Consider the following 23945-nt stretch of genomic DNA (forward strand, 5'->3'; position numbering starts at 1 on the left):
TACAAAAATTAATTCAAGATGGATTAAATACTTAAATGTTAGACCTAAAACCATAAAAACCCTAGAATACCATAAAAATTCTAGAAGAAAACCTAGGCAATACCATTCAGGACATAGGCATGGGCAAGGACTTCATGACTAAAACACCAAAAGCAATGGCAACAAAAGCCAAAATAGACAAATGAGATCTAATTAAAGAGCCTCTGCACAGCAAAATAAACTACCATCAGAGTGAACAGGTAACTTACAGAATGGGAGAAAAATTTTTGCAATCTACCCATCTGACAAAGGGCTAATATCCAGAATCTACAAATAACTTAAACAAATATACAAGAAAAAAATCAAACAACCCCATCAAAAAATGGGCGAAGGATACAAACACACACTTCTCAAAAGAAGACATTTATGCAGCCAACAGACACATGAAAAAATGCTCATCATCACTGACCATCAGAGAAATGCAAATCAAAACCACAATGAAATACCATCTCACACCAGTTACAATGGCAATCATTAAAAAGTCAGGAAACAACAGGTGCTGCAGAGGATGTGGAGAAATAGGAACACTTTTACACGTTGGTGGGACTGTAAACTAGTTCAACCATTGTGGAAGACAGTGTGGCAATTCCTCAAGGATCTAGAACTAGAAATACCATTTGACCCAGTGATCCCATTACTGGTTATATACACAAAGGAGTATAAATCATGCTGCTATAAAGACACATGCACACATATGTTTATTGTGGCAGTATTCACAATAGCAAAGATTGGAACCAACCCAAATGTCCATCAATGATAGACTGGATTAAGAAAATGTTGCACATATACACATGGAATGCTATGCAGCCATAAAAAAGAGATGAGTTCATGTCCTTTGTAGGGACATGGATGAAGCTGGAAACCATCTTTCTGAGCAAAACCATCATTCTGAGCAAACTATTGCAAGGACAGAAAACTAAACACCGCATGTTCTCACTCATAGGTAGGAACTGAACAATGAGAACACTTGGACATAGGGTAGGGAACATCACACACCGGGGCCTGTCGTGGGGTTGGGGGAGGGGGTAGGGATAGGATTAGGAGAAATACCTAATGTTAATGGGTGTAGCATACCAACATGGCACATGTATACATATGTAACCTGCACGTTGTACACATGTACCCTAGAACTTAAAGTATAATAAAAGAAACACACACACACACACACACACACACACACACACAAAGGCAGAGACTGTTAGACTGGGTAAAGAAGCAAGAGCCAACAACATGCATCTACAAGAATCTCACTTTAAATATAAAGACAGAAAAAAATTCAAAGTATAGAAAAAGATATGCCATGCTTACCCTAATAAAATAGGGCTGAAGAAGCTATTGTAATATCAAAGTAGATTTCAGATCAAAGCATATTACCTGGGATTAAGAGAGTGATTTCATAATGAAAAGATCAATTAATCACAAAGACAATAGTCCTAAACATTCATGCACATTTTTTTTCTTTTTTTCTTTTTTCCTCTTTCATGCACATGTTAAGAGAGTTTTAAAATACATGATACAGGCCGGGCACTGTGGTTCATGCCTGTAATTCCAGCACTTTGGGAGGCCAAAGTGGGGGGATCACAAGGTCAGGAGTTTGAGAGCAGCCTGGCCAACATGGTGAAACCCCATCTCTACTAAAAATATAAAAATTAGCCTGGCATGGTGGCGCACACCCATAATTCCAGCTACTCGGAGGGGGTGGGGGGTCTGAGGGAGAATTGCTTGAATACAGGAGGCAGAGGTTGCAGTGAGCTGAGATCATGCCACTGCACTCCAGCCAGAGTGACAGAGTAAGACTCTGTCTTGGGGAAGCACGGGGCAGCGGTGGGGGGTGGGGGGAAACATGATACAGGCCATGTGTGGTGGCTATGCCTGTAATCCCAGCACTTTGGGAGGCCGAGGTAGGTGGACCACCTGAGGTCAGGAGTTCGAGACCAGCCTGGCCAACATAGTGAAACCCCGTCTCTATTAAAAATACAAAAATTAGCTGGGTGTGGCGACATGCGCCTGTAATTCCAGCTACTTAGGAGGCTGAGGCGGGAGAATTGCTTGAACCCGGGAGACAGGGGTTGCAGTGAACCAAGATCACACCACTGCACTTCAGCCTGGGCGACAGTGAGACTCTGTCCCAAAGAAAACAAACAAAACCATGATACAGGGGGGCTGGGAATGATGGCTCACGCCTGTAATCCCAACACTTTGGGAAGCCGAGGCAGGTGGATTACTTGACCCCAGGAGTTCAAGACCAGCCTGGGTAAAATGGCAAAACCCCGTCTCTCCAAAAAAAGAGAAAAATTAGCCAGGCATGGTGGCACATACCTGTAGTCCCAGCTACTTGGGAAGCTGAGGTAGAAGAATTGCATGAGCCCAGGAGGCAGAGGTTGCCATGAGCTAAAATCACATCACTACACTCCAATCTAGGTGGCAGTGAGACCCTGCCTCAAAAATAAATAAAATAAATAAATATACATAAAACTAATAGAACTATAAGGAGAAATAGACAAATCCAAAATTATATTTCAAGATTTCAACAATAATTCTCTCAATAATTGATAGTTTTGATAAGTAGAGACAGAAAGTCAGAACAATGCTTTCAATCACTTTGACCTAACTGGCATTTATAAAAACACTCTGTTCAGCCACAGAAGAAGAATATGCATTCTTTTCAAGTGCATAAGGCACTTTTAGCAAGATAGAACATATTCTAAGGCATTAAATATGTCTCAATACATTTTTAAAGGATCTAAGTCATAAAAGTATGTTTCTGACTATAATAGAATTATTACAGCAAAATCAGTAACAGAAATCTAGAAAATCCCTAAATATTTGGAAACTAAATGACACATTTTTAAATAACCTATGAGTTAAACACAGAAATCAAAGCGATATTAGAAATATTTTAATTTAATTAAATGGAAAAGCAAATTATCAAAATTTGTGGGATGCAGCTGATGTAGTATTCAGAGGGGAAAATGCCTGTGTTAGAAAAGAAAAAAAGGCTCAAATCCATGATACCACTTTCCAACTGAAACTGGAATAAGAAGAGCAAATTAAACACAAATTAAACAGAAGAAATGAAATAATAAAGATCAGAATGGAAATCAGTAACATAGAAACCAGAAAAAACAATAGAGAAAAATCAATGAAACTAAAAGGGGGCTCATTTAGAAGATTAACAAAATTGATAAACATTTAGCCAGACTAATCAGAATAAAAAGAATGAACACAAATTGTCACTATCAGAAATCAGAAAGGTAGCATCAGATATTAAAAGGATTATCAGAATATTTTGAACAACTTTACAGTACATTTGACAACTTAGATGAAATGGACAAATCCATTGAAAGATACGAAGTTCACTCAAGAAGAAGTACCCCATGCACCTGATAGTTCTGTATCTATTTTTAAAATTGAATGTTTAAAAATCTTACCATAATATCCTCAATATATAAAGAACTCTTTTTTAAAACTCATTAATAAAAACACAACCCAGTTTTTTTAAATGGGCAAAATATTTGAACACACTTCACAAAAGAAGCTACAGATACACAAATGGCAGATAAAGATGTAAGATGCCCAACATCATCAGTCGCAACAAAAGTTCAAAGAACCACAATGAGGTAATCATTTCACACCACTGGAATAAAAGGACTGACTATGCCAGATGTTGACAAGCATGTGGAAGAATGAACTCACATACACTGTTTGTGGAAATGAAAAATGGTACAAGCACTTCGGAGAACAGCAGTTTCTTAAAAAGTTAAATACACACCCATCCTATGACCGAATAGTTCTTTCACTCCTAGGTATTTACCCAAGAGAAATGAAAGCATATCTCCACACAAAGACTTGTACACAAATCTTCATGGCCCTTTTGTTATAGCCCCCAAAATGAGAAACAACCCAGTATCAACAGGGAAATGGATAAACAAATTGTAATAGATTCATATAAAGGAATACTATGTGGCAATAAAAGGAAAGAACTATTGATACACATAGTGACATGGATGAATCTCTGAGTAGCATGGCGCATGAAAAAATGGAGAAATAAAGGAGTACATACTGTTTGATTGCACTTACATATAATTCTATAAAATGCCAACTAATCTATACAGGTCAGTGGTTACTAGAGGATGGGAGGTGGAAGAGTTGGAGGGAATGATTATAAAGGACAGCAGGACACTTGCAGGGAGATGAGTATGTTCATTTTGTTGACTGTGATGGTTTCACAGGTATGTACATGTGTACTTAAAAACTACATTTTTGGCCCGGCACAGTGGCTCAAGCCTGTAATCCCAGCACTTTGGGACGCCGAGGTGGGTGGATTACGAGGTCAGGAGTTCAAGACCAGTCTGGCTAAGATGGTGAAACCTCGTCTCTACTAAAAATATTTTTAAAATTAGCTGGGCGTGGTGGCAGACCACTATAATCCCAGCTACTTGGGTGGCTGAGACAGGAGAATTGCTTGAACCCAGGTGGCAGAGGTTGCAGTGAGCTGAGATCATGCCACTGCACTCCAGCCTGGGCGACAGGGTGAGACTGTCTCAAAAAAAAAATTGTACATTTTCTTTTTGAGACGGAATCTAGCTCTGTGCCGCCCAGGCTATTAAATGTAATCTCAGCTCGCTGCAACCTCATACTCCCCGCGCCATTCTCCTGCCTCAGCCTCCCGAGTAGCTGGGACTACAGGCGCCCACAACCGCGCCCGGCTAATTTTTTGTATTTTTAGTAGAGACGGGGTTTCACCGTGGTCTCGATCTCCTGACCTTGTGATCCGCCCGCCTCGGCCTCCCAAAGTGCTGGGATTACAGGCGTGAGCCACCGCGCCCGGCCTGTACATTTTCTATATATGCAGTTTACTCTGTTAGTTTATATCTCTATAGTTATAAAAACTATAGACACTATTTCTAAGAAAATGAGTAACGGCCTTTGGTACCTCCACTGCATCTACTCTGTACCTTGTACTTCTGCTTGCCTGATTGGGTGGGGAAGTTCAGGTGCCCAAGCACCCAAGAATCAAAGCATCTCGTGGACTTGACCATCCTCCTTTTCAGTGTGACCAGAGAGGCATAGAGCAGCAGTAAAGCCGTCAGTGCTGCCTTCACCACACCTTTCATGGCTGGCTGTGCTTTCTAGGATGCACTTCCCAGGAATGCATCTGCCATTCCTTTCAGCTGCTTCACCGCACATACTCTTGCCAGTTTCCCTCTGACTTGGAAAGCTGCTGTCCATGCCTTGCGCAAATAAAGCTAAAATCCATTATATCAGTTTCCTGGGAATGCTGTCAGAAATTAACATCAACTTGAAGGTTTAAGAACAACCCAAATTTATTCTGCCACAGTTCTGGAGGCCAGAAGTCCAAAATCAAGGTGTTCGTAGGGCCACACTCCCTCCAAAGTTACTAGAGGAGAGTGCTTCCTTGCCTTGCCTCTTCTAGCTTCTGATAAAAACTGTTCCTTGGTTTCTTGTAGCTTGCATAACTCCAAACTGTAACTCCATCTTCACATTGCTTTCTCCCTGTCTCTCAAATCTGTGTTTTTTTTTTTTTGGTTTTTTTTTTTTTTTTTTTGAGACTGAGTCTTGCTCTGTCGCCCAGACTAGGGTGCAGTGGCACGATCTCGGCTCACTGCAACCTCCACCTCCTGTGTTCAAGTGATTCTTCTGCCTCAGCCTCCCGAGTAGCTGGGATTAGAGGCGCCTACCACCATGCCCGACTAATTTTTGTATTTTTAGTAGAGACAGGGTTTTGCCATGTTGGCCAGGCTGGTCTTGAACTCCTAACCTCAAATGATCTGGCCGCTTTTTGGCCCTCTCAAAGTGCTGAGATTACAGGCAGGTAATTAGGGATTTAGGGCCCACCCTAAATCCAGGCTGATCCCATCCTGCGATCCGGAATTACAATTTGAGACTTTTCTCAAGCTCACATTCACAAATTCTGGGGGTTAGGATTTGGACATATTTGGGGTGGGGGAGAATGCAGTTCACTACAGCCATCTACATCTTCAGCTTTCTAGGGACAGGTTCAGGGTAAGGCATGTGCTGTTATCATAGAACCCAGGATATATGGGCAGAGGGACTCCTCAGAATCTAGGAGTGTTTCAGCCTCTCAATTCCTTTTACTTGGGCCTCTGTAGTACCCCAGTAAGACCTAAAAAAGGTAATCTGGGCCAGGCGCAGTGGCTCACTCCTGTAATCTCAGCACTCTGGGAGGGCAAGGTAGGTGGATCACTTGAGGTCAGGAGTTTGAAACCTGCCTGGCCAACATGACAAAATCCTGTCTCTACTAAAAATTAAAAAATTAGCTGGGCCTGCTGGCACATGCTTTGTAAGTCTCAGCTACTCAGGAGGGTGAGACATGAGAATTGCTTGAACCTAGGGGGTGGAGGTTGCAGTGAGCCAAGATCGTGCCACTGCACCCCAGACTAGGTGACAAAGCAAGACTCTTGTCTCAAAAAAAAAAAAAAAAAAAAAGATCTGACCTCTTTTACCCTGTTCTTTTGCTATAGTCATGGCTCATAGCCTCAGGGCCATTCATAGCCCAATTAATTTGGCAGATGGCTAGTGAACTCAAGGTCTTACCAGTAGTCATAGGTCTTGGAAAGAAGGAACACTTACTGAATCCCTAATCTGTGCCGAGATTTTCATTTTAATCTCTGCAAAGATGTTATAAGTTAGGTCATAGTTTTCCCACTTTAAAGATGAGGAAACTGATTACAGAACTTTCATAATTTGCCCAGAATCACAGTCAGTAAATAGCAAGGCTAGAATTTGTACTGAGATCTCTTGGCTCTAAAGCCTGGTAATATTGTTAACACAGAGGACTGGGTTGCAAGCCAAGGGCAGATGAGTGATCCAGGTCATTGAGTAGAACCCATGCTTCTCCACTCAACATCCCCATCAGGTTTCCCTCTGGTAATGGCCATTTAGTGATAACTAACTTGTTAGCGGTACAAGAGTGGCACCCAGTGGCTTCAGCTGGAACTACAAGACTAAGGATGATAGGTCAAATTCTTTCACCTCTGGGTCATTCTGTTTCCATTTCTAAACAGGAAAGGTAGAATAGCTGACCTCTTGAGTAATAGGGAAGAAAATCATCTATTATATGCTCTATTGAGGAACTGAAAAAATGAGGGAGTGTGTATTTAGAGTGAATATATTCAGGGAAAGGTCATGCAGGAATGGAGAGGGTATTATTTTTGTTTTTATTTTTTTAGAAACAGGTTCCTGCTATGTTGCCCAGGCTGGAGTGCAGTGACTATTCATAGGTGTGATCATGGTGCACTACAGCCTCGAACTCCTGGGCTTAAGTGATCCTCCTGTGTCAGCCTCCTGAACTGGAACTACAGGAATGCATCACTGCACCTGGCTAAGAGTGGATATTTTAAGCCTGAATGTTGGAACAGAGACTGTAGGCCAGGATGGAGTGAACAAGATAGTACTCCAGGGTTTAGTGTCATAGGTGTATGTAGGGACTGAGAATTTAAACCCAGAATGAGCAGCAGTAGTAACAAGGAGGCAATTTTCTAAGGAAAGGCATTGTTTCCGGTGGGTGAGGGGAGGGGTAGACTAGAAATAAATGTCCCATAGAATGTTAAATCCAAGGAGGTGTATCCTGAGGTCAGGGCTGTCTTATCTGGGGAGCCAGGTGATTAATGAAGGGTATGCAAGGCTCCCAGAGAGGCCCAGAGCTTCATATCTCAATGTGGGTAGTTCCTTGATAAGACCAATTTCAAGATAGGAGAAAGATTTATCTATGACATGAGATTTTTCAAGCTAAAGCAAAAAAAAAAAAAAAATTCTCTCTCAAAATAAAAATGTTTAGAAAATATCCTCTCTTCCTTCACATCTTTAGTATTACTTTTGCCCTTCCTATGTTCCTTGGAATGTAATTACTTGGGAACTAAAATTTGTTTTAGTAAACAATATATGATAGGTCTCCTATGGAGATAATTCATATACCATAAAATTTACCACTTTAAAGAATAAAACTCATTAAGTATATTCACTATGCTGTGCAGCCATCACCACTAAATTACAGAACATCTCCATCATGCCATTAGCAGTAGCTGTTCGCAGTGAGTCCCAGTTCCCCTCTCCCTTCAATCCCTGGCAACCACTAGTATACTTCCCATCTCTGTGGATTTGCCTATTCTGGACACTTCATATAGATGGAACCATACAACATGCGGCCTTTATGTGATTTCTTTCATTTAGCGTGTTTCTAAGGTTCATCTATGTTGTACCATATAACAATTTCATCCATTTTTATGGCTGAATAATAGTCCGTTGTATGGATATACCACATTTTATCCATTAATTAGTTGATTAACACAAGTTTTTTCCCACCTTTTAGCTATTATGAATATGCTGTTACGAACACTTTTGTGTGGACATGCTTGTAACTCTATTGGGTATCTATCTAGGAGTAGGATTGCTGAGTCATATGGTAACACTATGTTTTAACTTTTTTTTTTTTTTTTTTTGAGACGGAGTCTCGTTCTGTCGCCCAGGCTGGAGTGCAGTGGCGCAATCTCGGCTCACTGCAAGCTCCGCCTCCCGGGTTCACGCCATTATCCTGCCTCAGCCTCCCGAGTAGCTGGGACTACAGGCGCCCGCCACTGCGCCCGGCTAATTTTTTCTATTTTTAGTAGAGACGGGGTTTCGTCATGGTCTCGATCTCCTGACCTTGTGATCCGCCCGCCTCGGCCTTCCAAAGTGCTGGGATTACAGGCGTGAGCCACCGCGCCCGGCCATGTTTTACCTTTTTAAAGAACTTCCGAGCTGATTTCCACGGTCTGCACCATTTTACATTCCTGCCAGTGCTGTGTGATGCTTCCAGTATCTCTATACCCTCATTAACTGTTGTCATTATTTTTCTTATTGCCATTCTAGTGCATGTGAAGTAATTTCGTGGTTTTGATTTGCATTTCTCTAATGAATGTTGATGCTGAGTATCTTTTCCATGTGTTTACTGGCCATTTGTATATCTTCTTTGAAGAAATGTCTATTCAAATCTTTTGCCCACTTTTAAATTGATTTGTTAAATTACTGAGTTATGAGAGTTATTTACCCTGGGCCAGGCATGGTGGCTCATCCTTGTAATCCAGCACTTCGGGAGGCTGAGGTGGGAGGATCACTTGAGCCCAGGAGTTTAAGACCAGCCTGGGCAACATAGTGAGACCACGTCACTACAAAAAATACAAATTTTTTTTTTTTTTTTTTGGAGAGGGATTCTTGCTCTGTCACCCAGGCTGGAGTGCAGTAGACTGATCTCGGCACTGCAACCTCTGCCTCTCGGGTTCAAGTGAATCTTCTGACTCAGCCTCTTGAGTAGCTGGGATTACAGGTGTGAGCCACCATGGCTACTTTTTGTATTTTAAGTAGAGACGGGGCTTCACCGTGTTGGTCAGGTTGGTCTCAAACTCTTGACCGCATGGTCCGCCTGGCTCAGCCTCCCAAAGTGCTGGGATTACAGGCATGAGCCACCATGCCTGGGCTATAAATAAATTTTAAAAAGAGTTCTTTAATTTGGATAAAAGTTCCTTAGCAGGTATGATTTGTAAACGTTTTCTCCCATTCTTGTGGATTGACTTTTCACTTTTGTTCCTGGGAAGCACAAATTTTATTTTATTTTTTATTTTTTTTTGAGATAGTCTTGCTCTGTCGCCCAGGCTGGAGTGCTGTGGCGCCATCTTGGCTCACTGCAAGCTCCGCCTCCCGGGTTCACGCCATTCTCCTGCCTCAGCCTCCTGAGTGGCTGGGACTACAGGCCCCCGCCACCACGCCCGGCTAATTTTTTTGTATTTTTTTTTTTAAATTATTATACTTTAAGTTCTAGGGTACATGTGCATAACATGCAGGTTTGTTACATATGTATACTTGTGCCATGTTAGTGTGCTGCACCCATCAACTCATCAGCACCCATCAACTCATCATTTACATCGGGTATAACTCCCAATGCAATTTTTTTTTTTTGTATTTTTAGTAGAGGTGGGGTTTCACCGTGTTAGCCAGGATGGTCTGTATCTCCTGACCTTGTGATCCTCCCACCTCAGCCTCCCAAAGTGCTGGGATTACAGGCTTGAGCCACCGCACCCGGCCAGGAAGCACAAATTTTTATTTTATTTTATTTTATTTTTGAGATGGAGTCTGACTCATCACCCACGCTGGAGTGCAATGGTGTGATCTCAGCTCACTGCAACCTCCACCTCCCAGGTTCAAGCAATTTTCTTGCCTCAGCCTCCTGAGTAGCTGGGATTACAGGCGCCCGCCACCATGGCCAGCTAATTTTTGTATTTTTAGTACAGGCGGGGTTTCACCATGTTGGCCAGGCTAGTCTCGAACTCCTTACCTCAGGTGATCTGCCTGCCTTGGCCTCCCAAAGTGCTGGGATGAGCCACCACGCCGGGCCACAAATTTTTAATTTTGAGAAGAGGATATCTATTTTTATACATCTGTATTCTTGAAAAGGAGCTGGGAGAATTGGGTCCTGGTCTCAGTAAGAATCTCTCTTTCTCTGTGCAAATTATTGAACTAACCAGTGTGGCAGGGCTCTAGGAGGCTACAGATGACTATAGAATACATCCTGTGGCTTCCCAGGTTTGACTTTCTCAAACTTACCTTGTGTAAGGCACTCAGGTAGCTGTAAAGTGATACAGGCATGATGGCCCTTGCCTTTGAAGGGATTTAGGGTGTAGAAAATGGACATATGCACCTTACTTGATGAACGGGCACACAGGATACTTGCAGAGTATGCAGAGCCTGAGGAATGGGCAGGCAGTAGCCAAGAGACTGGAGCTCAGAGAAGAAAGGATGTGCCGTGAGTGGCCAGAGTGCAGAAGGATCCACAGAGGGAAACCTTGAGGACTAGAGGGTGGGTAGGGAGATTCGTGAGCCAGGAGGAAGAAGGAGTTCCAGGTGAGGGCAGACAACCTTGTGAGGTCAGTGTAAGCCACCAGGCACACTCCTTTTTCACTAGGGCTCGTTCATGTTTCTGCAAAACTCACTTAGGATTTCTAATTTTTTTAAGCAGCTAACCCTAGAGAAAAAGGACTCAGCCCAGGGCACTGAGGACGTACCTGATAACAGCAGCCGGGAGCTCCTAGCAGGTAAGGTTTTAGCTTTTCAAGTGAGCCCTGGACTGCAGCTGGGGAAGTAAAAAACGTGAGTTCAAACTTTCAAACTATTCCATTGTACCTTCTACTACAGCGGCGTCCTTCTGCAATTTAGTGAGCTATTGCTGCCACTGTGGGTCTTCAAGGCAGCAGCAGTTATTCCCTCCCGAAGATGTTAGGACAGGACTAGAAATTTGTAATACAGTCTTGTGCAGTTACAGATAGCTGCACACGATGGGATGGGGGCAGGTAATACGCAGATTCAGTGCCCTGAATCCAGGTGGTTCCTTCACATCTTTTCTTGATCACTGGGGTTGACGCTGCAGCTCCCCTCATTTTGGTTACTATTATGATTTGGGATTTGGAGGCTGCTCCCAAGAGCAGGCACCACGTCACTCTTAATGTGTGTTATGGGGAAGTGTCAGTGCATGTGTTGTGATGGCAATTATACCGAAGTCCTTTCTCCATACATGTCTCTCGCAATACTTAAACAGCCTTCCCAGCCTGCAGCAGCAGGGGTACAGCAGCTCTCACATTCAGTCACTAGCAGAGGTGCCAGGTACTATTCTGAGCTTTTAAAATGTACTAATGCTCTTAGTTCTCAAAACAATCCTAGGAGCTATAGGCACTGTTATTGACTCTCATTTTACATATGAGGAAATTGAGGCCCACAGATATCAATAAACTTACCCAAGGCTACACAGCCAGTAAATGACAGAGCCAGAATTCAAACCCAGGCAGCCTAGCTCTGCTGTCTCTGGAAGAGCTGAATTAGCAGGGATGCCCTCCGACAGATCCTGAGTCCTTCAGATAAAACAGTATCTGGGTCAAGGGAAGTTGGGGATTGTGACTTCAGCACCTATGCTTGGTTGGTAAATCCCTCTTTCTAGGGTCACAACTACAACACATACACGTTTATGCTTAGGCCTGAGATGTGTCCCTGAAATCACTGTCAGCTGAACCATGTTTTAAATGTTGTGGGGGCTGTTGCTACTGAAAAGAACCCTGCTGTGAATGCTTGTACAAAGCAAAGAATCTATTTTTAAAAATTTAGATTTGGAGATTTTAAAAAATGCAAGTATGATACATACAATTCAGTATTTATGCAGTCAGAAGAGACAAAAGAATAAGTATCTTCCCATACAAGGAAAAAAATTAACATTTAATTCTGTGGACACTGGAAAGATGCTGGGGTCTTCCACAGACCTTACCTCGTTTAGTCCTTACAGTGCCCTTCTGGGGGCGGGGGGAGGCATGGATCCTAACAAACCAGAGGACCCAGGCTCAGGTCAGGCAGAATGCTTAACAGGAGGTAATGACTTTCAGCTTGCCGCCTCCAAAGCCCGTGTTTTCTCCAGTGTGCAACATGAGCTTTAAAATCTAGGTGTTTATAATCTGGTGGAACCCCTGGAGGATGGCTTGGGCTATTCTGCCCTACAGACCTGTGGCTCTCATCAGCATCCATTCTATGACTCACATGGGCAGCCCTGCTGAAGAAAATCACCAAACTGTGGGTTGATGCCACCATCCATCCCTGGTCCACTCAGGAGCCTTTGGTTTGTCAGTCCTTCCCCTTGCCTTTCTGGCCTTTGCCCCTCAGTGGCTACTCCATTCTTTAAAAAATCTACCCAGTCTCTGCCTCCTGCTTCCTACTTACTGATCTCTTTTCTCAGTAAACTCACCCAACTTGCACCCTTCCACTGCAGAACCTCATCAGTGTGGGATCACAGTGGGATCATCCTCCTGCTTTCTCGGGACCTGCTTGCATCAGTTATCACTGCTGCACCTTCAGCTCTCCTCTGAGTTCCTTTCCCTCAGCAGGTCAAGCTCTCATTTTGTCAGAAGAAAATCTCCCATGACCTTGAATTTCCTCCACCTCTTTCCATCAGTCTCATCCAAGGGTCTCAAAACCACAAGCTGCATGCACCCTGTCTCCCTTTCTTCCTCTCATTCTCTCCATCACTTAGGGTACTTGCTTTCTCTGTGGCCTCTGAAACTTCTCCCCTTAGGGAAGGCCTCTTAATTACCAAATTTTGCATTTATCTTCATTGTATCTGAACTATGCGCAAAATTTGGCACTGTAAGACTATGACTCGCCTGGTTTTTCCCTCTGGGCTTTTCTCTTCACCTACTTTCTTCTGGTCATGCCTAAATAGTGCTTCTCCTGCTCTCCCACCCAGCTATCTTCCATCCCAGCTGCTGACCCCTGCCTCTGGGCTCAAGACTCTCAAATTGGTGTGACCAGCCAAGGCCTCTGCTGAGCGCCAGTTGGGAGATTCATTTGCTCACTAGGCAGCTCCTCATGGAGGTCCCATTGGTACCTCAGTTTCCTCTCTCCTGACTAAAGAGACTTTGGTCTCTGTCATGATTAATAGCACACTGTCCAGTTTATCACATCTGAAATCTTGGATTAATTCAAGAGGACTCTCATTCTTTTTTTTTTTTTTTTTGAGACAAAATCTCCCTCTGTTGCCCAGGCTGGAGTGCAGTGGCATGATCTCAGCTCACTGCAACCTCTGCCTCCCAGGTTCAAGTGATTCTCTTGCCTCAGCCTCTGAATAGCTAGGACTACAGGTGCCCACCACCATGACCAGCTAATTTTTGTATTTTTAGTAGAGTCGGGGTTTCACCATGTTGGCCAGGATGGTCTCGATCTCCTGACCTCGTGATCTGCCCACCTCGGCCCCCCAAAGTGCTGGGATTATAGGCATGAGCCACTGCACCCAGCCAAGAGGCCTCTCCCACATCCAGGTGCTCACCAAGGCCTGTCACTTAGGCCTGATGAACACTTCTGATTCCTGGTGACGCCTCCATCCCCACTGTCTTCACTTTTGTCGAAGTGGGCTCTTAAGGTCTTCCTGTCTCTAGTTTGATCTAAGCCACACCTTTGAAAGAACAATCTTTCTGAAGTACAAAATTACCAATATATTTCACCAGTGCTTAAAACTCTTTATTGGCTTCCTGTCTCTTACAGATGAAAATCTGTTTCTAGCCCGGCATGGTGGTGTGTGCCTTTAGTCCCAGCTACTCGAGAGGATGAGGCCAGGAGTTCAAAGCTGCAGCGAGCTATGATCGTGCCACTGCACTCCAGCCTAGGTGACAGGCGAGACCCCATCTTTATAGAGTAAACATTTATGTAGGAGGTTGTTTTATGCCTTTGCATAAAGATTACTTGCGTAACTTTCAGCATGAAATTCCCTTTCTCTCCCTTGTCTGTCTGGCATATCACTATTCATACTTCAAAACCCAGCTCTGGGACAGGAGTGGTGGCTTATGCCTGTAATACCGTCACTTTGGGGAGCTGGGGTGGGAGGACAGCTTCAGACCAGTCTGGGCAACACGGTGAGACCCCCATTTCTACAAAAAATAAAAAAATTAGCTGGTGTGGTGGCACGCCCCTGTGGTCCCTGGTACTCGGGAAGCTGAAGCTGAGACAGTAGGATCGCTTGAGCCCAAGAGGTCAGGCTGCAGTGAGCCAGGATTGCGCCACTGCACTCCAGCCTGGGCAACAGAGCAAGACCCTGTCTCAAAAAAACAAAAAAGCCCAGCTCAGGTTATCTACTCAGGGAACCTTTCTTCACATGCAGAAGTGGTCGGCTCCCTTCTCTGTTCTAACCCTGGGCTTTGTACACAGGTTTGCATCCCTCCTAGCATCTGTGAGCTTCTCTCAGGGAAAAGCTCATTGATCTACATCCCCAGGACCTGCTCCGGAAGAATCTATCCATCTAAACTCGCTTTAATTTGACAAATGAATCAGTTAAGAGTAGGAAAGCTGCCTATGGGCACCGCCCAATGCAACGTGAGCAACTAAGGGAGACAGAACTGAGGCCAGAGAGGTGATGGGGGGACAGGCTGGCAGGGAGGGGAGCTTGTCAGTGCAGACTCCAGGAAGAATCTGTGTGCAGAAAGCTACTGAGCGGCCCAAGTCCCCCAAGTGAGGGCTCGGGACAATCTCCTACCCGGGTGAGAGAATAGGGAGGCCCTGAAACCTCTCTGAAGCCTCAGGTTGCTTCTGAAGCGCCCGGAGCTGCAGGGTTTTGGTGTGGATGGGACCTGCTGACAGGGATGCGGTGGGAAGAGCCCCTCGGCGCCCTTTCTCCCAGGCTTCCCCCCAAGCTTCCCCCCTACCCAAGGGTCTTCCTAACACAGGGCCATGAAAATAAGATGAAGGTGGCTTGTTTTCTCCTAGATACCAACGGGCAAGCAGAAAACAAGAGGCTCAAGAGGGGCAGCCTCCGCATGGAGGAGATGCGAGCTCTGCACTCCGCCAGGGCCCCGAGCCCATCAGAGGCCGCCCCGCGCCGCCCGGAGGCCACCGCGGCCCCCCTCACTCCTAGCGGAAGGGCGGCCTTTAAGGCTCACGGCAGGGCCCTGGCGCCGGGCAGGGTGAGCCCTGGGAGCCGCCTGAAGGTAACTGAGCGAGCGCTGCGCAGGGAAGGGTGCGGCAGGAGGTGCGGGCCACAGGCCGCTGCCGAGGGGTCCTCACTCCGGGCCCCGTTGTTCCCGCAGGACGTGCTGTGGCTGCAGGAGGTCTCCAACCTGTCGGAGTGGCTGAGTCCCAGCCCTGGGCCTTGAGCCGGGTCCCTTTCCGCAAGTGCCCACCGATCCGGAGGCTGCGGGCAGCCGCTGCCCCGTTGTTTAATAAAGCTGCTACGCGCTCACCGAGGCCGCTTCCGCGTCTGCTTCCGCGTCGGGCCCGGGTGGGGCGGGGCCTGGAGCCGCGCCGCAGCCTGACGTCACCCACACCTCCCTGGGACTGCGTCACTGGTGCGCGCCGCGGGTCAGGGCGCAATGGCGGCGCTGGGCGGGGATGGGCTGCGCCTGCTGTCGGTGTCGCGGCCGGAGCGGCCGCCCGAGTCGGCGGCGCTGGGCGGCCCGGGCCCCGGGCTGTGCTGCTGGGTGTCAGTGTTCTCCTGTCTCAGCCTCGCCTGCTCCTACGTGGGCAGCCTCTACGTCTGGAAGAGCGAACTGCCCAGGTGCGGGGGCTGCGCGCGGCCGGAACCCGCGCCCCTGCGAGGCGGCGTTGCGGGCGGAGCTTGGGCGAGCCGGGGGCGGGGCTGCGCTGATGGGCAGCCGCGGGCCCCTTGAACTTACTGTCCCCTCCGTAGGGACCATCCCGCCGTCATCAAGCGGCGCTTCACCAGCGTCCTGGTGGTGTCCAGTCTCTCACCCCTGTGCGTGCTGCTCTGGAGGGAACTCACAGGCATCCAGGTGCGAAGGAGGCGGGGCAAAGGGGGAGAGAACTCAGGGGTCTTTAGGGGAGGAAGCAAGACTGATGCCCCCTTTCCTGTGGCTCAGCCAGGCACATCCCTGCTCACCCTGATGGGCTTCAGGCTGGAGGGCATTTTCCCAGCGGCGCTGCTGCCCCTGTTGCTGACCATGGTGAGTGCTCCTTTTGTATTTTTTCTTCTGGTCTTTGTTATCAGCTTGATGCGCAGTGCTTTTGGACTCCTCTTGATTGTATTCGGTTTTTGGCTGATGGGAGACAGGGCTTTTGAGATGGCCCCAGGGTTCTCCGGTATGCATGGTCTGGAAATCCTGGCTGAGAGGATTTCAAGCTTGGGGTCTCAGGGGCATGGGCAAGGGTCTGGGCAAAAGCGGTGGGTTGTGGTGAAAGTGTTTTCTTGCCCTCAGATTCTTTTCCTGGGCCCACTGATGCAGCTTTCTATGGATTGCCCTTGTGACCTGGCAGATGGGCTGAAGGTTGTCCTGGGTGAGTCTTAACGGCTGAAGGGAAAAGTAGGCACAGGCAGTCCAGGACAATGGCGCAGGGAGTCAGCGGGCTCAGGGTGTGATCTGGACACGTGAAATGTTCTCTGGGTGTGTTTTCTCATCAGTAAACTGGAAACAGCTAGATGGCCTCTAAGGGTTGATTCCCAACGTCCAAGGAGTTCCCTGGGAACCCCCAGCTGTATTTGGTGTGGACCAGAGAGCACTGTCCCCTGCTTCCCCAACCAGTGCTGGTCTTGGTTAAATTTTGGTGTCTCCAGAGTTTACTTCCAGGATGCCCTGCCTCATCTAATGCCTTCCCTTCAGGTCCTCTCAAGACATTGGGTTTATGTTGGGTCCACATCCCCGTCCTCAGGAGTACTGATGCCTAACTTGAGTTTGACCAGGGTGAAGTTGTGGGAGAGGAGCCCTTGGAGCCTCTGGGGTCTCATTGTCCGATAGCCCGTCACTCACAGCTTATCCTGAATTCCTTCTGCAGCCCCGCGCTCCTGGGCCCGCTGCCTCACAGACATGCGTTGGCTGCGGAACCAAGTGATCGCCCCCCTGACAGAGGAGCTGGTGTTCCGGGCCTGTATGCTGCCTATGTTGGCACCGTGCATGGGCTTGGGCCCTGCTGTGTTCACCTGCCCGCTCTTTTTTGGAGTTGGTGAGTCTGGCCAACTTGGTCCTGGTGTGTTCTCAGCATGAGAGCTGAGAAGGGGGCTTGAGGTGTGAGGGGCAGGCCTAGAACGGAGGTTGGGAGGAATGACTGTGATGTGATTGTCATCTTTTTCCCAGCCCATTTTCACCACATTATTGAGCAGCTGCGTTTCCGCCAGAGCAGCGTGGGGAACATCTTCTTGTCTGCTGGTGAGTCCTGGCTAGCTGGCCTGGGTTAGGGTGTGTGATGATGTCCCTAATGGCCAGTCTGGAGAAGGAATTGGGAACTGAGGGCTACAGTATTGGAGGGGCCACTGACCGTGGGAGTTGGGGTGCAGGACAGCTGTAGGTGGTGGGGCAGGCAGCCACTGCCCCGGGTGGAGGGGATGCTGGATCTTTGGCTGATGGGTGTGTAGTGCGGGGGCAGGAAGGGCGTGCAGGTGTGGTCACTCGCGGCCTCCCCGTCTCCAGCGTTCCAGTTCTCCTACACAGCCGTCTTCGGTGCCTACACTGCTTTCCTCTTCATCCGCACAGGTTGGTCCTCAGTCCCTCATGGGTCCCTGGGGGCCCACAGGAGCGGGTGGGAGAATGGGAATACTGTTTGTTCTAGGAACAAGTTCTTCTATTCCAGTCCTTGAGACAGGCTGGTCTGAGAGGTGGAAAGGAGCAGAGGCCGTGGTGTGTGGGTGGATGGCTGGGGTAGTGGGATCTTGATCTCCTGTTTTAGGGGATGAGGGTCACTAGCCCTAGAAGGGCCAGAGGAGGTGGTAGGGCTGCTCCCTGAGTTGCTGTCTCTTTTCCCCAGGACACCTGATTGGGCCGGTTCTCTGCCATTCCTTCTGCAATTACATGGGTTTCCCGGCTGTTTGCGCGGCCTTGGAGCACCCACAGAGGCGGCCCCTGCTGGCAGGCTATGCCTTGGGTGTGGGACTCTTCCTGCTTCTGCTCCAGCCCCTCACGGACCCTAAGCTCTACGGCAGCCTTCCCCTTTGTGTGCTTTTGGAGCGGGCAGGGGACTCAGAGGCTCCCCTGTGCTCCTGACCTACGCTCCTGGATACAATATGAACTCTCACCGGCTCCCCAGCCCTCCCCACCAAGGGGTACTGCAGGGGAGGGACTGGCTGGGGTCCCCGAGATCTCAGGAATTTTTGTAGGGGATTGAAGCCAGAGCTAGTTGAATCCCAGGGACCAAGAGAAAGGAGCAGATATCCAAAGGGTGCAGCCCCTTTCGAAAGGGGTGTTTACGAGCAGCTGTGAGTGAGGGGACAAGGGGCAGGTCCCAGGAGCCACACACTCCCTTCCTCACTTTGGACTGCTGCTTCTCTTAGCTCCTCTGCCTCTCAAAAGCTGCTCGGGGGTTTTTTTATTTATAAAACTTCTCCCCACCTCCACCCCCCAACTTCCTGGGTTTTCTCATTGTCTTTTTGCATCAGGACTTTGTATTGGGATATTAAAGAGATTTAACTTGGGTAACATGGCCTTGGACCTTTGGGAATCGGTCTATTTGGGATCTTGTGTGAGGACTCTAGGCAGCTCTTGGGAGTGTGCCCACCACCTGTCCCAGCTACCTTCAACAGTGACATCTGGGCGGTGCATCCCGGCAGGTAGTTCCCTGGAGTACAGAATGGGCTGGGAGCTCTGGTTGCTGGGGGCCTGTGGCTTCCTCCTTCCTGAGCCATGCCCCAAAGTCCTAGTGTCGGTGGGTCTGAGACTGCAGGTAGCAGCTGTGAGCCCCACTCGTCCTGGGGCCTGTGGCTTGGCTGATGGGTCAGGGAGGGAACCATGGCCCTGGCCCTGGCCTCAGCAATGGAGCCTCTGAGCTGTCTCTTCTGAGGGGAGGAGGACTGGCCTGAAGCCTCTGCCGGGACCTCCAGTCTGCCCGCCTTGTTTTTCACAAGAGGAAATAGGTCCCAAATGGGAGAGAAACCTACTCCTGAATCACCAGAAGTAGAGGCTTTTCCGGTTCCCTCCACCTCGGACCTCTGCCCCAGAGGAACCCAGAACACAGGCTGCAGCTCTGAGGGCGGCGGCGACTTTGCCAAGCAACACGGTGACTCCAGGGTCCTTCTCAGCACCTGCGAGTGTTCTGCCTGCTCTCCATCATTTTTGGAAGGGCTCTCATTTCCCTGCCTGTGCCCTTTTAAAATTAGATTCTCGAACCCGGGAGGCGGACATTGCAGTGAGCCAAGATCACGCCACTGTACTCCAGCCTGGGCGACAGAGCGAGACTCTGTCTTGGTGGTGGGCTGGGAGGGCGGGGGGCAGGTAGGAAATGTTAGCCCTTTAGGTCCCATTCCAGGCTCAAGGAGGTTGTCCCAGGGTCCCTTCCCTGAGGCTGGCTGCTGCGGGAAAGAAAAGGGATGTGCAGTCACTGCCCCACAATGCCTGCAGGCTGGCCGTGACGACATCCACCCGGATGGAAGGGGCAGCATCGCAGTCACTTGCCTCCTGGGGTACATCTGGGACCTGGCGGTCCAGAAAGGAAGAGGCTCAAGCCCACTGTGACTTGGCCATCCCAGAGGTTGGACTGGCACTGGGAGCACTGGGCAGAGGCCTGCTGGGCGCTTCCTACCCAGAGGCTGGTGTTTCCTGCATCAGCCTCCCCACCCCCGCCCCTCCATCTCAGAAACTGCCCAGCCTCCTGCTCCCTTCCCCATCCTCCCCCTACCTGTGGGCAGGAGGGCAGTGGTGCAGGCAGGGTTAGTGTCCCCGCTGCAGGAAAGGCAACTGAGCAGGGGTCTGGAGGGGTGGTCATGGGGAGTGGCAGGGTTAGAACCTGAGACCCTGGACTCCCCCTCACCTCCTGCCATCATTCTCACATCCAGAGCACGCACAAGACTGCCGGATCACCATTCCCAAGGGTCTCACCCACTGCCCAGAAGGTGGTACCTGCTTGCATTTACCTGCTAACTGAGGTGGGACGCTGGCCTTGGGTTTTAGAAAATAAAGCAGCGGGGCTGGGAGACGAGTCTGCCAACGGCCTGGGTTTCATCTCTCTCTGTCTCTTACTACTTGTGGAGTCCTGGACAAATTACTTAATCTTCCTGTGACTTGATCTCTGTGTCCGTAAGAGGATAAGGTTAATTCCCTGAGTTAACAGGTGTTAAATACTTAGAACAGGCCCCACCCCTCAAGTAAGTTCAGTACTAGTCCTGTTGGGGGAGTATACACAGTAAGCAGCCAATAGTGACTTAAAACAGGGCCACAGCTGTCATCCTCACTACCCTCTGAAGAGGATGACACAACTGACCTGCCCACCCACTGCTGAGTGGTGTGGGCTGGGGGCTGCACTAGGCCGGGGGGCTGCACAGCATCCAGCATGGAGGGCAGGGGAAAGCCAGTTTTATTGAGCAAACTTCCCAGGACCTGGGACATCTTAAATCTCCCCTTCCCCTAGGAGATAGGACCCCTAAACCTCCCCCGGGTCCTAGGACCACCTGACCCACCACTTGTAGTCTCCAGTGAGGAGGAGACCCTTATTTGGCAAGAGATGAACATGTGAGCAGCTGTCCGCCAGAGGAAAGGACGATGGCTGAAAGGAATGAGCCGCTGCAGGCGGTGTCTCTCCTGTCCAGCTCTGGACAGGACCTCCATGGCCCGACCTTGCTGGCCTCGGGCGCTGGCTGGCCTGGGCCTGCTGTGGCAGCACAGCTTCTGTTGAAGGCTTGGGGATGGCCAGGCTGCCAGTCTGGGGCAAGATCACTCGATCTCCAGGATGAGGTCGTCGCCTTCCAGTGTCATGTCCTTGGTCACATGAACCTTGCGGACAGTGCCCTCCATGGGCGAGGTCACCACAGTCTCCATCTTCATGGCACTGAGCACACACAGGGGCTGGCCCTTGGTCACCCTGGCCCCTGCCGCCACTTTGATGTCTATCACCTTCCCAGGCATGGGCGCCCCGATCTGGCCCTTCACGTCCTTCAGGGCCTTGGGGTGGAAGTGCATCTCCTAAAGACACAGGCCAGAAGGGACATGAGATCCTGAGCCCAGACAGCCCCACCGCCCGGCTGGCCCTGGGGGAGACAATACCTTCATGGCCTGGGTATCCTTGACCAAGATGGACCGCAGCTGCCCATTGAGCTCAAAGAAGACCTGCCTCTGGCCAGCCCGGTTCAGGTCGCTCACGGCCAGGGCTTTGATGTGCAGCGTCTTGCCCCGCTCCAGCTCCACCTGCAGGAAGGGTGCGCAGACTCAGGGCTGGAGGCCAAGGTGGGAGAGCAGTCCCCCGGCCCTGGCCATAGGAAGTCCCCACCCTGGGCCTTGCCTCCTCGTCCCTAAAGGCCTAGCTTCTGGTCTCAAGAGTCCTTTCTGCTCCCAAAGCTTGTGAGGCTGAGTGACAGCCGAGCTAAACTCCAGCGCTCTGGGGCAGGGGGGCCAGGGTGGAGTGTCGACAAGCCGCAGAGCCACTGACCTCAAACTCCTCTGCGATCCTGGGTCCCTGAAGGAAGAGGCGAGTATTCAGGCTATCCAGGGGGCCAAAGGTGGCAGTGAAGTCCTTGAAGTGGGCAAACACATCGGGGTACATAGCTGCTGAGAGCACATCTTCTGGGGTCACCTCCTCCCCATGCCGGTCTACCAGCTCCTTCTCCAGTGCCTGCAGATCCAGGGGAGGCAGGGAGGCTCCGGGCCGCCCCTCCACCCTCGGCAGGTCCTTCAGTACCTGGGGAACAAAGCGGAGTGTCAGTCCCAATTCCTGCATCCAGCCCCCACCCTCACATCATGCTGGGCCTTCCCTACCTTAGAGCGAAAGGGTTCGGGGAACCCCCCATGGGGGACACCGATGTAGCCCTGCAGGAACTCCACCACGGAGCGGGGGAAGGATAGCTCTTCTGCCTGAGCTTCAGCCTCTGCCCGGCTCAATCCATTCTGCACCATAAACTGGGCCAGGTCCCCCACGATCTTGGAGGAGGGCGTCACCTGAGAAGGCCCTGGAGGTTAGGGTGCCAGGCACCTCAAGGCAGCCAGCAGCAGGTGCATGCAGGGCTGGGTCAGGTAGGAGAGCGCTGGGCAGGGCTCACCTTGATGAGATCGCCCAGCATCTGGTTGGCCTCCACATAGGCCTTCTTGACCTCCTTGAACTTGGAGCCGAGCCCCATGCTGTGGGCCTGGAAGTGCAGGTTGGTGTACTGGCCCCCTGGGATCTCATTCTCATACACATCCGAGTTGCCAGACTTCATGGTGGCCGTGCAGTCGAAGGCCGCGTACAGTCCCCGAGCCCCCTCCCAGTACTCACTGTAGTCAAACACTCGCTCCATGGGCACCTCTGCAGGGAGGCCAGAGTCAGAGGAAGCCTTAGAAATGCATGACTCCTCCAGGACCCAGGGCTAGCTCAGGTCCCATGTCTGACTCAGGTGACAGAAGGCGGCAAGGCCAGAGCAGGGCATCTGGATCCTAGGCAGGTCCAACACTACTGGGACTGGTGGTGGCTGCGGATTGGAGAGGGGTGTGGCCACGGGCTGCTGTTCTTCCTACCTGTGTCCAGGGGAGTCCCTCTGGTACAGGCCACCAGGGCCCCCATGCTGGGCTGTGACGTCATCCCAGACATGGAATCGGCTGCCACATCTACCACATCAGCTCCAGCCTGGGCACAGGCCAGCATGGCTGCCACGCCTGCCCCTGACGTGTCGTGGGTGTGGATGTGCAGTGGGAGGTCGGGGAAGCGGTCCCGGAGGGAGCTGACCAGCATGGTGCAGGCCGTGGGCTTCAGCAGCCCAGCCATATCCTGGAGGAAGTCGGGGAGAGAGATGGTAGAGGGGGCAGGACATGTGCCTGCGGGTGGGGGCATGGTCGGGACAGACAGGGAGAGATGGGCAAGTGGCCCAGGCACCTTGATGCACAGGATGTGGGTGCCAGCTCGCACCAGCTCTTCGGCCAAGCCCATGTAGTACTGCAGTGAGTACTTGGTGCGGCTGGGGTCGGACACGTCGCCGGTGTATGAGATGGCAGCCTCCACCACGCCTCCGGCACTTCCTGCCGCCTCCATGCCCAGCAGCATGTTGGGCAAGTAGTTGAGGGAGTCAAACACGCGGAAGACATCCATGCCATTCTCTTTGGCCACCTCACAGAACCTGCGAGGGTGAGAGAGCCCAGGGCTGAGCCCCACCCCACCTCCCTCTGAACAGTCTTCCCTGGCTCCTTCCTGACCCACTCTACTGCCCCGGGGAATGAGATCTGAGGATCTGGCCTGGCATGGGGTGTGGTATCCACAGGTCGTTGGCGGGGGGCACCCAAGTGTGGACCAGGCCCTGGAGGATCAGCTAGGCCAGTGGCAGCCTGCGGAAGAGGGCACTGAGCAAGGAGTCCTGAGGCCTGGGTTCCAGTCCCAGCCCCGTACCGAGTGACCCGGGCAAGTCTCAGGCCTTCCACTGCCCCAGGAGTGAGGGGGTAATTTCGAATCCTGTTCAGTTCTGCAACTCCAATTCT

General features: G+C 49.9%; 4 protein-coding genes across 39 annotated transcripts in view; 2 read left to right on the forward strand and 2 right to left on the reverse strand.

The window, feature by feature from the left end:
- Positions 1 to 15819, forward strand: part of C12H11orf80 (chromosome 12 C11orf80 homolog) — a 111591-nt gene extending 95772 nt beyond the window's left edge. For 17 of the 26 annotated variants that reach the window (XM_031653718.1, XM_031653719.1, XM_031653723.1 and 14 more), the window contains 2 exons: positions 11069 to 11147; positions 15343 to 15819. In XM_031653718.1, coding sequence (XP_031509578.1) covers positions 11069 to 11147; positions 15343 to 15728 — 465 coding nt within the window. In that variant the 3' untranslated portion in view covers positions 15729 to 15819. Of the gene's footprint in view, positions 1 to 11068; positions 11148 to 14127; positions 14514 to 15342 lie in introns of those variants that run through there. The other 9 variants (XM_031653740.1, XM_031653726.1, XM_031653728.1 and 6 more) reach the window with 6 other exon arrangements.
- A 78-nt stretch (positions 15820 to 15897) lies between these two features.
- On the forward strand, positions 15898 to 18995 carry RCE1 (Ras converting CAAX endopeptidase 1). 3 transcript variants are annotated; one of them, XM_031653745.1, is made up of 8 exons: positions 15898 to 15920; positions 16262 to 16364; positions 16452 to 16535; positions 16788 to 16866; positions 17362 to 17529; positions 17661 to 17732; positions 17994 to 18056; positions 18328 to 18995. In XM_031653745.1, exons 3-8 carry the CDS (start codon positions 16476 to 16478, stop codon positions 18561 to 18563), a joined length of 678 nt encoding a protein of 225 aa, XP_031509605.1. In that variant the 5' UTR covers positions 15898 to 15920; positions 16262 to 16364; positions 16452 to 16475; the 3' UTR covers positions 18564 to 18995. The 3 variants fall into 3 exon arrangements, with proteins under 3 accessions (XP_031509605.1, XP_003909549.1, XP_031509604.1); XM_003909500.4 differs by having other exon boundaries at positions 15907 to 16129; XM_031653744.1 differs by lacking the exon at positions 17994 to 18056 and having other exon boundaries at positions 15917 to 16129.
- LOC108581873 lies at positions 17996 to 20741 on the reverse strand. The gene is made up of 2 exons (XM_017948238.3): positions 19091 to 20741; positions 17996 to 18082 (listed from the first exon to the last, which is right to left on the reverse strand). Exons 1-2 carry the CDS (start codon positions 19979 to 19981, stop codon positions 18065 to 18067), a joined length of 909 nt encoding a protein of 302 aa, XP_017803727.2. The 5' UTR covers positions 19982 to 20741; the 3' UTR covers positions 17996 to 18064.
- A 106-nt stretch (positions 20742 to 20847) lies between these two features.
- The window catches only part of PC (pyruvate carboxylase), a 107842-nt gene continuing 104744 nt past the window's right edge, over positions 20848 to 23945 (reverse strand). For 8 of the 9 annotated variants that reach the window (XM_003909497.5, XM_003909496.5, XM_017948237.3 and 5 more), the window contains 7 exons: positions 23350 to 23590; positions 22995 to 23244; positions 22541 to 22785; positions 22260 to 22439; positions 21934 to 22182; positions 21552 to 21692; positions 20848 to 21470 (listed from right to left, as the gene is read on the reverse strand). In XM_003909497.5, coding sequence (XP_003909546.2) covers positions 21222 to 21470; positions 21552 to 21692; positions 21934 to 22182; positions 22260 to 22439; positions 22541 to 22785; positions 22995 to 23244; positions 23350 to 23590 — 1555 coding nt within the window. In that variant the 3' untranslated portion in view covers positions 20848 to 21221. The other variant, XM_031653716.1, reaches the window with a different exon arrangement.

The sequence above is a fragment of the Papio anubis genome, chromosome 12 (assembly GCF_008728515.1).
Source record: "Papio anubis isolate 15944 chromosome 12, Panubis1.0, whole genome shotgun sequence".
NCBI lineage: Eukaryota > Metazoa > Chordata > Mammalia > Primates > Cercopithecidae > Papio > Papio anubis.

Bases quoted from the DNA above. Each gene is read 5' to 3' on its own strand.
- LOC108581873 (XM_017948238.3), bottom strand. From the start codon at position 19,981: ATGTACCCCAGGAGGCAAGTGACTGCGATGCTGCCCCTTCCATCCGGG.
- RCE1 (XM_003909500.4), top strand. From the start codon at position 15,945: ATGGCGGCGCTGGGCGGGGATGGGCTGCGCCTGCTGTCGGTGTCGCGG. The intron at 16,536-16,787 runs GTGAGTGCTCCT...TCTTGCCCTCAG, and splicing joins TGCCCCTGTTGCTGACCATG to ATTCTTTTCCTGGGCCCACT. The intron at 17,530-17,660 runs GTGAGTCTGGCC...TCTTTTTCCCAG, and splicing joins CCCGCTCTTTTTTGGAGTTG to CCCATTTTCACCACATTATT.